Source organism: Portunus trituberculatus, chromosome 7, assembly GCF_017591435.1.
Source record: "Portunus trituberculatus isolate SZX2019 chromosome 7, ASM1759143v1, whole genome shotgun sequence".
NCBI classification, from domain to species: domain Eukaryota; kingdom Metazoa; phylum Arthropoda; class Malacostraca; order Decapoda; family Portunidae; genus Portunus; species Portunus trituberculatus.
The window spans coordinates 3,100,091-3,114,043 of NC_059261.1; the positions used below are offsets into that span (position 1 = coordinate 3,100,091).

Sequence of the window (13,953 nt, forward strand, 5' to 3'; positions counted from 1 at the left end):
AGAGCATAGACAAAATACAGAAGCAGGTAGGGAACACTGGTTAACTCTTCCATTAGACTGGTGGACATAGGAAGTAGAAACACAGAAAGGTAGGGAGTTCCAGAGTTTACCAGAAAAAGAGTGAAAGATTGAGAATACTAGTTAACTCTTACATTAGGGAAGTGGACAGAAGCTATAGGATATACTGTAGAGAAGCAGGGAGGGAACACTAGTTAACTCTTGCATTAGAGTTGGTGAAGGTAGAAACACAGAAAGAGGTAGGGAGTTCCATAGTTTGCCAGAAAAAGAGTGAAAGATTGAGAATACTAGTTAACTCTTGCATTAGGAAGATAGATACAGCATAGAGAAAATACAGAAGTAGGTAGGGAACACTGATTAACTCTTACACTAGAGAGGTGGAAATGGAAAGGAAAAAAATACTGAAGTAGGTAGAGAGTTCCAGAATTTACCATAAAAGGAGTGAAAGATTGAGAATACTGGTTAACTCTTACATTAGGGAGATGGATAGGGGAAATACAGAAGTAGGAAGGGAACATTGCTCAACTCTTACACTAGAGAAGTAGAAATGGAAAGGAGAAAATACAGAAGCAGGCAGAGAGTTCCAGAATTTAGGATAGGGAGATAGACATAGGAAGAAGGAAGTACAGAAGCAGGCAAGGAGTTCCAGACTTAAAAATGACAAGAACAAACAACAAAACCAGATAACTCTAACACTGGGAAGGTGGACAGAACACAAAAACCCATTACAAAAAACTGCATTACCCAAACAGATGCACAAACACACTCAAGTTTTTTCTCAACAGGGGGAAAGCCAAGACTCTTCCACTCCTTCACTCGTGTGGGATCTGGCTACACTGTGGATGAGCTGCAAGAGTTGGTGGATAAACTGAAGCCACACACTCGCGTCCGCCAGCCGTCCAGTGTGTGTGTGGGACGGGAGAAAGTTCCGGATGTGTGGATAGAACCTTGTAAATCTTTCGTTGTACAGGTGTGTGTGTTTGCAGGTGTGTTTGTGTGTGTGTGTGGTAAAAATTGGTGTGTGTTTTTGGGGGTTGTGTGTGTTGGCAGGTGTGTGTTTGTGGTTGTGTGTGTGTGTGTGTGGTAAATTTGGTGTGTTTGTTGATAAATTTGTTGTGTTTTTGGGAAATTTTTTGAAATGAGTTGAAGTGTACAAGCCATCCAGTTGTTTGTTCTTCCAGTGTTGACCTTCCAGATTAACCTTCCATCCCTTCTGTGGCTTCCTGTGACCAGTTGTGTGTTTTTTATGGGACTTGAACCATCCATATTTTGTGTGGTGTAGCTTGACTCAGTGACCTGGTTTGAGCTGACCATCCGACCATGTGTTGTGATTTGAACCTTCCATAGTTTGTGACCAGCCATACATTATTTCCATGTGATTTAAACCATCAAATTTTTATGCCTTTTGTGATCTGACCTAACTTAACCAACCATCCAATGTGATTCAACCATCCAACCATCCAGACCAACCATACATTTGTCTTGTGTGACCTCAACCATCCAATTTTTATGTGACTAACTTTGTTCAACCATCCAGTGTGACGTAACCTTCCAGCCAGTGACTATCCAGTGTAACTCAACCATCTGACCATCCTAATCAACCATCCAATTTTTCTATATGACCTTAACCATCCATTTTCAGGTGTTTTTGTGTGACCTAACCTAACCATCCATTGACCATCCAGTGTGACTACCATCTTACCATCCATTTTTTCTGTACAACCTCAACCATCCATATTTAGGTGTTTTTTTTTGTAAGCTAGCATAAACCAACCAACCACCCAGTGTAATCTAGCTATTCAGTGACCATCCAGTGTGACTTGAACCATCCGACCATCCTAACTAACCATTATAACCTTGACCATCCACTATAATGTGTGGTTGTGTGACCTAACCTGACCCAACCTAACCTAACCATCAGTTGACCATCCAGTGTGACTTGAACCATCCATTTTGTGTGACCAACCATCTGTCTTTCTTATATGATCTTAACCATCCATTTTCAGGCATTTTCGTGACCTAACCTTACCTAACCTAATCTAACCAACCATCCAGTGTCATCCAACCATCCAGTGACCATCAATGTGACGCAACCATATGACCATCCTTGCCAACCATCCATTTTTCCTATATGATCGTAACCATCCACTATAATGTGTGTTTGTGTGACCTAACCTAACCTAACCTAACCATCCAATGTCATCCAACCCTCCATTGCTCATACAGTGTTATGTGAACCATCCGACTATCCTTACTCAACCATTATGACCTTATGACCTCAACTATCCATTTTTAGGCATTTTTGTGTGACCTAACCTGACCTAACCAACCATCCAATGTCATCCAGCCCTCCATTGATCTTCCAGTGTTATGTGAACCATCTGACTATCCTAACTAACCATTATGACCACAACCATCCATTTTTAGGCATTTATGTGTGACCTAACCTTACTATCCAATGTCATCCAACCCTCCAGTGACCATCCAGTGTGACTCAACCATCCATTATGACCTCAACCATCCATTTTTAGGTATTTTTGTGTGACCTAACCTAACCATATAATGTCATCCAACCCTCCAGTGACCATCCAGTGTGACTCAACCCTCCGTCCATCCACAGGTGAGGGCAGCGGAGGTGGTGAAGAGCGACCTATACCGAACGGGGGTGACACTGAGGTTCCCGAGGGTGGAGAGGGTGCGTTATGATAAGCCATGGCACCAGGCACTCACCACCACTGAACTCAGGCAGCTTGTGCAGGTATGGATGGGGGGTGTGGATTGGGTGAGGTTAGGTTAGGTTGGGTTGGGTTAAGTTGGGTTTGGGTTGGGTTGGATTGGGTTGTGTTGGGTTCTGTTGGGTTTGGGTTGTGTTGGGTTGGGTTAGGAAAGGTTAGGTTAGATTGGGTTTAGGTTGGGTTGGGTTAGGTTAGGTTTAAATTGGGTTTCGATTAGGTTATTTTAGGTTAAATTAGATCAGGTTTTGAGTTGGATTGGGATGGGTTTGGGTGTGTGTGTGTGTGTGTGTGTGTGTGTGTGTGTGTGTGTGTGTGTGTGTGTGTGTGTGTGTGTGTGTGTGTGTGTGTGTGTGTGTGTGTGTGTGTGTGTGTAATTCACCTCGCCTGCTGGTCACCCAGCCAGTCTTCCCGGAGCGAGCTCAGAGCTCGTAGACCGATCTTCGGGTAGGACTGAGACCACATCACACACAACACACACCGGGAAAGTGAGGCCACAAACCCTCGAGTTACATTCCGTACCTATTTACTGCTAAGTGAACAGGGGCCACACATTAAGAGGCTTGCCCATTTGCCTCGCCTCTTCCCGGGACTCAAACCCAGCCCTTTTGATTGTGAGTCGAGCGTGCTAACCACTACACTACGCGCTGTGTGTGTGTCTGTATTTAGCTCGTTGTATTTACCTAGTTGTTGTTTACGGGAGGAGGAGTTCAAACTCGTGCTGTCCCGTCTCTATATCTACTCTTATCTAACTTTTCCTTAAATCCGTGAATTGTTTTTGCTTCAACCACTTCTTTCTCCAGCGCATTCCAGATCCCCACAATTCATTGTGGAAAACTGTATTTCTTTATGTCCTTTGTACACACACTCATCTTCACTTTTCTCCCATGCTTCCTCCCACTTCTCATATCTCTCACCACCAGATCATCACGGTCCAACTTCTCAATGCCAGACAGAATCCTATACATAGTGATAAAGTCTCTTCTCTCCCTTCTTTTTTCCAGTGTCGGCAGACTCAATTTTTCCAGTCTCTGCTCATAAGACAGATTCACCAAGGTTTGGGGCAGCTTCGTCACAGCCCTCTGCACGTGTTCCAGCTTCCTCTTATCCCTTGCCATTCTTGGAGACCAAAGTACCACTGCATACTCCAACCTGGGTCTAATCATTGTAACAATCAACTTCTTGATCATCTCTTCATCCATGTAGCAGAATGCAGTTCTTATGTTCCTTGCTAAATTGTACGCTTCACCAGATTTCCTCTTTACATGAACCTCTGACGAGAGCCCCTCCGTCACAGTTATTCCCAGATCTCTATCTTCAGTCTTTATTTGCAATTCCTCATCCCCCATCTTATATCTATACACTGGTCTCATACTGCTCTTACCAAAATTCATCACTCCACACTTCTTGATATTAAATTCCATTTGCCACTCTCTGCTCCACTCCCAGATCTTGTCTAAGTCCCTCTGCAATGCCTCACAGTCTTCTTTCTTAGTTATTTTCCTCATTAATTTGGCATCATCTGCAAACAAACTCATATAGATATTCACTCCTTTCGTCATATCATTTATGTAAACAGCAAACAGTAACGGTGTGTGTCTGTGTGTGTGTGTGATTCACCTCGGTCGCCTGCTGGTCACCCAGCAAGTCTTCCCCATTACAGAGCAAGCTCAAAGCTCATAGACCGATTTTCGGGTAGGACTGAGACCACATAATGCATTCCACACGCACCGGGAAAGCGAGGCCACAACCCCTCGAGTTACATCCCGTACCTATTTACTGCTAGGTGAACACACCCCACACATTAAGAGACTTGCCCATTTGCCTCGCTGCTTACCGGGATTCGAACCCGGCCCTCTCGATTGTGAGTCGAGCGTGCTAACCACTACACTACGCGATGTGTGTGTGTGTGTGTGTGTATTTACATATTTGTATTTACCTATTTGTGTATTACAGGGCCCGAGCTAAGCTCTCTGTGTCCTGTCTCCTTGTCCATTCCTGTCATATCTCTCTTTCATCTGATTGACACACACCGCGTCAACGACATCACTGCTCAGTTTATTCCACTTATCGTGTGTGTGTGTGTGTGTGTGTGTGTGTGTGTGTGTGTGTGTGTTTACCTATTTGTGTATTACAGGGCCCAAGCTAAGCTCTCTGTGTCCTGTCTCCTTGTCCATTCCTGTCATATCTCTCTTTCATCTGATTGACACACACTGCGTCAACGACATCACTGCTCAGTTTATTCCACTTATCAATGCAACAATGCGGGAAACTGTATTTTCTCACGTCATTTAGATAGATGTCTTTTATTAGTTTTTTTCCATGTCCTCGGAGTTGATTACTTGTGGTCACCTTTATCAATTCTCTGTCCAATATGTCAATCTTGTTCACCAATTTATACATAGTTATCATGTCTCCTCTTGTTCTTCTCTCTTCTAATGTGGTCAGCCCCAGCTCCCTCAGTCTTTCCTCATAGTCTAACTCCCTGAGTCCTGGTACCATCCTTGTTGCCAGCCTCTGTACCCTTTCCACCTTCTTCACATTTTTCTTCATATGCGGTGAGCAGACGCAAGCTGCATATTCTAACTGGGGTCTTATTAAAGTCTATAGTATCTTCATCATTCTTTCATCTAGGTAGTGGAATGCAAGGCCAATATTTTGAAGCATGATGTATGTTTTCAAAAAAATCTTGTTAATGTGTTTCTCCGGTGACAAAGTGTTTTGCACGGTTACTCCTAAGTCTTTCTCCTCATTGGTCTCTTTAATTTTCTCATCACCCAGTCTGTAATCCTTGTTTGGTCTGTATCTACTTCTTCCCATTTTCATAACATGGCTCTTGTCTATATTAAATTCCATCTGCCACTCTTTACTCCACTCATATATTTTATCAAGATCTTCCTGTAACTTGTTACAATCTTCCACATTCTTTACTCTCCTCATAATTTTAGTATCGTCCGCAAACATGTTCATATAACTGTCAATTCCTACTGGCATATCATTAACATAAATCAAAAACATGATGGGACCCAGCACTGACCCTTGTGGAACTCCACTGGTTACCTTCTTCCACTCGGACTTCCTTCCTTTCACCACTGTTCGCATTTCTCTTCCCACTAAGTAATTTTCCATCCATTATGCTAGTTTATCACTTACTCCTCCAATCTTCTTTAGTTTCCACATCAGTGTGTGTATGTGTGTGTGTGTGTGTGTGTGTGTGTGTGTGTGTGTGTGTGTGTGTGTGTGTGTGTGTGTGTGAGTGTTTGAATAATCACACCCATAAACACATTTAATCTGAAACTACCAGAAATTCAACTACTACAATATGACATACTACTTTGAGAAGTGGATGAATAAGAAAAATGCTAATAGTAATAACAAAAGTAGTGAAAATTATACAAATATTGATAATCCTCCTCCTCCTCCTCCTCCTCCTCCTCCTCCTCCTCCTCCTCCTCCTCCTCCTCCTCCTTCTCCTCCTCCTCCTCCTCTTCCTCCTCCTCCTCCTCCTCCTCCTCCTCCTCCTCCTCCTCCTCCTCCTCCTCCTCCTCCTCCTCCTCCTCCTCCTCCTCCTCCTCCTCCTCCTCCTCATCATCATCATCATCATCATCATCATCATCCTACTACTACTACTACTACTACTACTACTACTACTACTACTACTACTACTACTACTACTACTACTACTACTACTACTACTACTACTACTACTACTACTACTACAGGAGGCGAGTGGCAAGCTGGCAGTGAAACACTATGGCGACGACGTGGATGGAGGAAAGGGCACCAAGAGGAAGGCAGTGGCTAGGATGGAGGGCCCGTCTCTGCCCCCACACTTCCGCCCAGCCGATGTCTCCTCCACTGTCAAGGTGAGGTGGAGCAGGTGGAGTGAGGTTCTGGTAAGTGTTTAACCCCTTCAGTACTGGGATGCATTTTTACCGTGAGTTTTGGGTATGATTAGACCATTTTATTGACATTAGGAAGGGTCTATTGAGGTCTGAAGATTAATCACCATAATCTTCACTACTTTAATCCTTGCATAAGTTTCTGAAGCTGTGTCAAATCACCAAATAGTAAGCAGAATGAATATGGATATGCATCATGGTACTGAAGGGGTTAAAAAGATAAAGGGGGGAGGTGTTTTAAATATAAGAGGGCTTCAGTTTCTATTGTGTGGGACCCCTGGAGCTGTTTGTATTCTGGGAAACACACACACACACACACACACACACACACACACACACACACACACACACACACAGAGAGAGGGAGCATCGTCAAGACTGGACTTGGTTTTTAGTACAGAGCCAATGGTCATTGAGGAGATGAGGGTGGAGTGCCCTTTAGCAAAGAGTGATCATGCAGTTTTGGAGTTCAAGGTGATAGACGAAGAGAAATCTAGAAGAAATGAAGAATATAAAGTGGGAAGATGGAATTATGCCAAGACAGATTTTGGAAACCTAAAGAAATTCTTTCAAGAGACAAATTGGATGAAATTCAAGAGTGCTAAGGAGCAAATGAAAAGTGGAAGGAATTTATAAAAATATACAAAGAAGGTGAGAAAAATTTGTACCAATAAGACAACATAGAGAAGTTGGAAAGCAGGACTGGTTTAACGATAGATGTGAAAAGGCTAGAACAAGAAAAGAGGATGCATGGAAGAGGTGGAGAAGGAAAAGACGGATTAAGCAGTGGGAAAGTTACAAAAGAGCAAGAAATGAATATGTGTTGATTAGAAGAGAAGAAAGAAAGAAACAAGAAAAGGATATAATTGATAAATGTAAAGACCAACCAAGGCTTTTTACAGACATGTGAACAACAACATCAAAAATAGAGAAAGTATTGAAAGTTTAGAAGTAAATGGAGTATGCAGTGAAGATCCCAGGAAATGGCAGAGGCTATGAATGGATGCTTTCGGAAGGTATTCACAAAGGAGACTGCTTTTGACAAACCACTGGTAATGGAACAGAAAGGGATTATGAAGGAGTTTCAAGTAACTGTGGAGGAGATCAAGAACATGATGGGGAGTTTAGAAGTGAGAAAAGCTGTGGGACCTGATGGGGTATCAGGATGGATTTTAAGAGAATGCAGGGAGCAACTGGCAGAAAAAGTTTGTGAAGTAATTGATGCCTCATTAAGGGAAGGTGTAGTGCCCCAAGACTGGAAAAGAGCTAACATTGTCCCAATCTATAAATCAGGTAACAAGAGAGACCCATTGAACTATAGACCAGTGTCACTTACAAGTGTGGTAGCTAAGATGTGTGAGAGGGTGGTGAAGACTAGATGGACAGACTTCTTGGAGAAAAATGACATACTTTGTGAGTGTCAATTTGGTTTTAGGAAAGGGCGTTCATGCACGACAAACCTGATATGTTACTATTCGAGGGTGATAGATGTAATACAGGAAAGAGATGGTTGGGCTGATGGAATATATCTGGATTTAAAAAAGGCCTTTGATAAGGTACCACACCAGAGACTGATCTGGAAACTTGAAATGGTAGGAGGAGTGCATGGCAGTTTACTAAAATGGATGGAAGACTTTTGGTAGGAAGAGAAATGAGAACAATAATTAAGGACAGACCATCAGAATGGGGATTGGTGGAGAGTGGAGTTCCACAGGGATCAGTGTTGGCACCAGTAATGTTCGCAGTCTACATAAATGACATGGTGGATGGGGTGTCCAGTTATGTGAGCCTATTTGCAGACGATGCAAAATTGTTAAGAAAAGTGAGATGTGACAAAGATTGCGAACTACTCCAGGAAGACTTGGACAGAATATGGAAATGGAGCTGTACATGGCAAATGGAGTTCAACACGACAAAATGCAAGAAAATAGAGTTTGGCAAGAGTGAAAGAAGAATCAGGAGTATGTACAAGATAGGAAATGAAGACATAAAACCAGTCATGAAGAAAAAGACCTTGGGGTGACAATTACCAATGACCTATCGCCAGAGAGACATATAAACAAAATAATTGGAGAAGTATTGAACTTATTGAGGAACATAAGAGTGGCGTTCGTATATCTAGATGAAGAAATGATGAAGAAAATAATTACTGCAATGATAAGACCGAGGCTTGAATATGCAACAATACAGTGGGCTCGAACTTAAAGAAACACATAAGGAAACTAGAGAAAGTACAGAGGGCTGCAACAAAATGGTGCCTGACTTAAGAGATTTGACTTATGAAGACAGACTGAAAAGAATGCAACTTCCAACCCTGGAAAACAGAAGAAAGGGAGACCTGATAGCAATATACAGAGTGATGATTGGCATGGAAAAATGGATAGGGAAGATCTGTGTATGTGGAATGGAAGAATGTCGAGAGGGCATGGGAAAAAACTAAAATGGCCACTTATAGGAGAGATGTGAAAAATATAGCTTCCCTCATAGAAGGGTGGAAGCATGGAATAGTTTAGACGTGGAAGTGGTCAACGCAAGGAATATTCATGATTTTAAGAAAAAGCTGGACATTAATAGATATGGAGACGGGACAACACGAGCATAGCTCTTTTCCCGTATGTTACAATTAGGTAAATACAATTAGGTAAATACACACACACACACACACACACACACACACACACACACACACACACACACACACACACACACACACACACACACACACACACACACACACACACACACACACACACACAAAACTGGGGTCAGGGAATATGTTCCGAAATATAGACCTAAAGAAGAAGGAAAGAAAGATTGGTTTAATGCAAGATGTGCTAGGGGAAAGGAGAAACGAGATGGAGCATGGAAAAGGTGGAGAAGAAACAGAAATCCAGAAAATAAGGAAAACTTCAAAACAGCAAGAAATGAATATGCTAAGGTGAGAAAGGAAGAAGAAAAGAACTATGAAAAGGACATTGTCGAAAAATGTAAGGAACAACCAAAATTGTTCTACAGATTCATAAATGGAAAAATAAGACAAAAAGAAACAATAGAAAGGTTAAAAGGAGAAAACGGAATGGTGGAAGACCCAAAAGTATGGCAGAACTGTTAAATAGTAAATTTCATGAGGTCTTTACTAAGGAATCCAAATTTGAAAGACCACAGGGTAATAGAGAGACTGTCTATATGAAAGAGATTAAAGTAACCAAGCTTGAAATAAAAAGTTGATGACGGAATTGGATGAGGAAAAGGCAATGGGACGGATGAAGTCTCAGGCAGAATACTGAAAGAATGTAGGAAGAACTAGCAAGTCCAATATACAACATCATAAAATGCTCAATAGAAAATGGAACAGTGCCAGTGGAGTGGAAAAGAGCTGAGGTGGTTCCCATATATAAGAGCGGAAGGAAGGAAGAACCTTTAAATTACAGGCCGGTATCACTAACTAGTGTAATATGCAAGATGTGTGAAAAGTAATAAAGAAGCAATGGATCGAGTTTCTTGAAGACAACAAAATATTATCAAATAGCCAATTTGGTTTTAGAAAAGGTCGGTCATGTGTGACAAATTTATTGAGTTTCTACTCTAGAATAGTTGATAAAGTACAAGAGAGAGAGGATGGGTTGACTGTATTTATTTAGATCTAAAAAAGGCTTTTGATAAAGTGCCACATGAAAGATTACTATGGAAGTTAGAGGAGAAGGGTGGCTTAAAAGGAAGCACATTGAGATGGATGAAGAATTACTTAAGGGGGAGAGAAATAAGGACGATAGTTAAAGATATGAAGTCCAAGTGGAGAACAGTAGACAGCGGAGTGCCACAGGGTCAGTATTGGCACCAATACTTTTTCTCGTATATATAAATGACATGCCAGAGGGAGTGAACAGCTACATAAATCTGTTTGCGGACGATGCGAAACTGTGCAGAGTCATTAAACAAAAGAGGATTGTGAAATACTACAGGAAGACTTAAACAAGATCTGGAAATGGAGCAAAAATGGGAGATGGAATTCAATGTGGACAAAAGCCATGTCATGGAAATGGGAAAAAGTGAAAGACGACCAGTGGGAATCTATAAGATGGGAGATGGAGTAGAACTAGAAAAAGTAAAAAGGAAAAGGACTTGGGAGTGACAATGGAAGAAAATAATCAACCGGTTAGCCATATTGATAGAATTTTCAGAGAGACGTATAATTTGCTAAGGAATATTGGAGTAGCATTTCACTATATGGACAAGGAAATGATGAAGAAATTGATAAGTACTAAAATAAGACCTAGATTGGAATATGCAGGAGTTGTGTGGACTCCCATAAAAAGAAACACATAAGAAAATTAGAGAGACTACAAAAATGGCTACAAGAATGGTTCCAGAATTTAAAGGGATGGCATATGAGGAGAGACTAAAGGCAATGGATCTACCAACCTTGGAGCAGAGAAGAGAGAGGGGATCTGATACAAGTTTATAAATTGATTAACGGAATGGATGAAGTGGATAATGAGAAACTGATCCTGAGAGAAGAATATGACTTTAGAAGCACAAGATCGCATAGTAAGAAACTAAGGAAGGGACGATGTCTGAGAGATGTTAAAAAATTTAGTTTCCCGCAAAGATGTGTTGAGACTTGGAACAGTTTGAGTGAGGAAGTGGTATCAGCAAAGAGTGTACATAGTTTTAAAGAAAAATTGGATAAGTGTAGATATAGAGACGGGACCACACGAGCATAAAGCCCAGGCCCTGTAAAACTACAACTAGGTAAATACACACACACACACACACACACCATTCAGTTGTAGTAGTAGTAGTAGTAGTAGTAAGTTAACCTATCTATCTGTTTACATTGTTTACCATTATCATCATTTCTTTTATCATTATCTTCATTATTCTATTATTATTATTGCCATTTATTTCCAGAAAGATGAAATATTTGCGTCGCTGGAGATGTGTGTGATGAGTGGAGATGAGGAGATGAGCAAGCAGGCGCTGGAGATAATGGTGAAAGAACATGGAGGTAGTCTCACTCAGCACCCAGGTAAACTCATCTCCTCTTCTCCTGGTCTCTAAACTCAGGAAAAAAACTATTACTACTTTTAAAAGATTACCATTATAATCTTTTTCCTGTTCACCCTTGTAACCTCTCCTCTCTCTCTTCTCTCACTAATACAAGCAAACTCAGGAAAAACTATTACTACTTTGAGAAGACTATTACCATTACAATCTCTCTCTCTTGTTCATCCTTGTAACATCTCTCTTTTCTCACTAACACAACTAAACTCTTAGGAAAATTACTATGATGTACTAATTTTAGAGGACTATCACCATCACAATCCCTGTAACCTCTTCTCTCTTCTCTCACTGACACAACCAAACTCTCAGGATAACTGCTCTTACTACTCTTAAAAAAAACTATTACCTTTACAATATACTGCTATTTTCATGCCAACTGCTCTTCTGATCTTACTAACTGCATTCCTCCCCTCCTTCTGTGGCCTCACTGCACAAAACTTTCTTGTGTCTCACCCCTACTCTCTCCACTTGTCTAATGGAAGAGTCAACCAGTAATCTCAGTCATTCATCACTGTTCTGTCCACTTCTCTAATGCAAGAGCTAACCAGTACTCTTCATCACTCATCCCATTCTCTGGTACACTCTGGAACTCCCTGCCTGCTTCTATATTTCCATCTTCCTATGATCTAAACTCATTTAACCCCTTCAGTACTGGGAGACATTTTTACCTTGAGTTTTGGGTATGATTAGATGGTTTTAATGACATTAGGAAGGATCTATGGAGGTCAGAAGATTAATGGCCACAGTCTTCACTATTTTAATCCCCACGTAAGTTTCTGAACCATGTAAAATTACCAAATAGTAGCAGAATGAATATGGAAATGTGTCATGGTACTGAAGGGGATGAGAGGGAAGTTTCAAGACATTTATCCCATTCTTTTGGCTAACTCTTGGACCTGCTGGGGGGACTGACACCTCAGTGAGCTATTTTATTGATTGATTTTGTTACCCTTGGCCAATTTTTCCTTCATATTGAAAAAACCCAAGTCTTTCTCCTGTCCTTCACTCCTGTAGCCTCATGTGTCCCTCCCTCAGGCCCAAACACTCACTGCATCGTGGCAAACACACCAACAGTGAGAGTTCAAAACTACATCGCATCTTCTAAACACAACGTGGTGCTGCCTTCCTGGGTGGTGGCGTCTTGCTCCAGTGGCCGCCTGCTGCCCTGGGGACCTCTGGATATTCTGCACCTGAGGGAGAAGGAGAGAAGTGTCATGCAAGACCTGTTTGATGAGTTTGGGGACAGCTACACTGAGCCAACCGATGGGAAGACTCTCAGAAGGGTGATGATCAAGATGAAGAAAGAGGTACTGGCTAACTTAGAAGGAGGTACTGGGCTAACTTAGGAGGTACTGGGATGACTTAGGAGGTACTGGGCTAACTTAGAAGGAGGTACTGGGATGACTTAGGAGGTACTGGGCTAACTTAGAAGGAGGTACTGGGCTAACTTAGGAGGAGGTACTGGGATGACTTAGAAGGAGGTACTGGGCTAGCTTAGAAGGAGGTACTGGCCTAACTTAGAAGGAGGTACTGGCTAACTTAGAAGGAGGTACTGGGATGACTTAGAAGGAGGTACTGGGATGACTTAGAAGGAGGTACTGGCCTAACTTAGGAGGTACTGGCCTAACTTAGAAGGAGGTACTGGCCTAACTTAGAAGGAGGTACTGGCCTAACTTAGAAGGAGGTACTGGGATGACTTAGAAGGAGGTACTGGGCTAACTTAACTTGGGGTTGGATTAGGTTTAGGTTAGGATTAGTTAGATTAGGTTAGGCTAAGATTGGTTTGGGGTAGGGTTAAGTTAGGCTGAATTGTGTTTTAAAGGTTAGGTTAAGTTAAGTTTGGGCTCTTTTTTTTATTATTTATTTATTTATTTATTTTTTTTTAGTGGGGTGTTAAGTTAGGTTCAGTTGTGTTTTAAAGTTAGATTAGGTTAAGTTAAGTTTGGGCTCTTTTTTTCTGGGGAGGTTAAGTTAGGTTCAATTGTATTTTTTAAGTTAGGTTAGGTTAGGATTCACAATTTTTCTTTGTTTTTTCTTTGATTTGTTTCCCTCTTCCAGTGTTTTCCTTCCTGTCAATTAGAGAACAAAAGATTAATTAACCCTTATATTATTTTTCCTTATAGTATTTCCCCTTCCAGTCAGTTAGAGAGAACAAAAAATATGAAAAACCCTTCTATTCTTGCTCTTCCAGTCAATTAGAGAACAGAAAAACAATTATGGAAACCGTTCTCTTCTCC

At 41.4% G+C, this 13,953-nt stretch overlaps 1 protein-coding gene across 2 annotated transcripts in view; it reads left to right on the top strand.

Annotated features, from left to right (window-relative positions):
• LOC123520689 (DNA ligase 4-like) overlaps positions 1–13,953 on the top strand; it is a 37,063-nt gene that overhangs the window by 16,567 nt on the left and 6,543 nt on the right. For both annotated transcript variants that reach the window (XM_045283220.1, XM_045283210.1), the window contains 5 exons: positions 804–988; positions 2,639–2,776; positions 6,473–6,616; positions 11,564–11,681; positions 12,752–13,023. In XM_045283220.1, the coding sequence (XP_045139155.1) occupies positions 804–988; positions 2,639–2,776; positions 6,473–6,616; positions 11,564–11,681; positions 12,752–13,023 (857 nt within the window). The remainder of the gene's footprint in view (positions 1–803; positions 989–2,638; positions 2,777–6,472; positions 6,617–11,563; positions 11,682–12,751; positions 13,024–13,953) is intronic.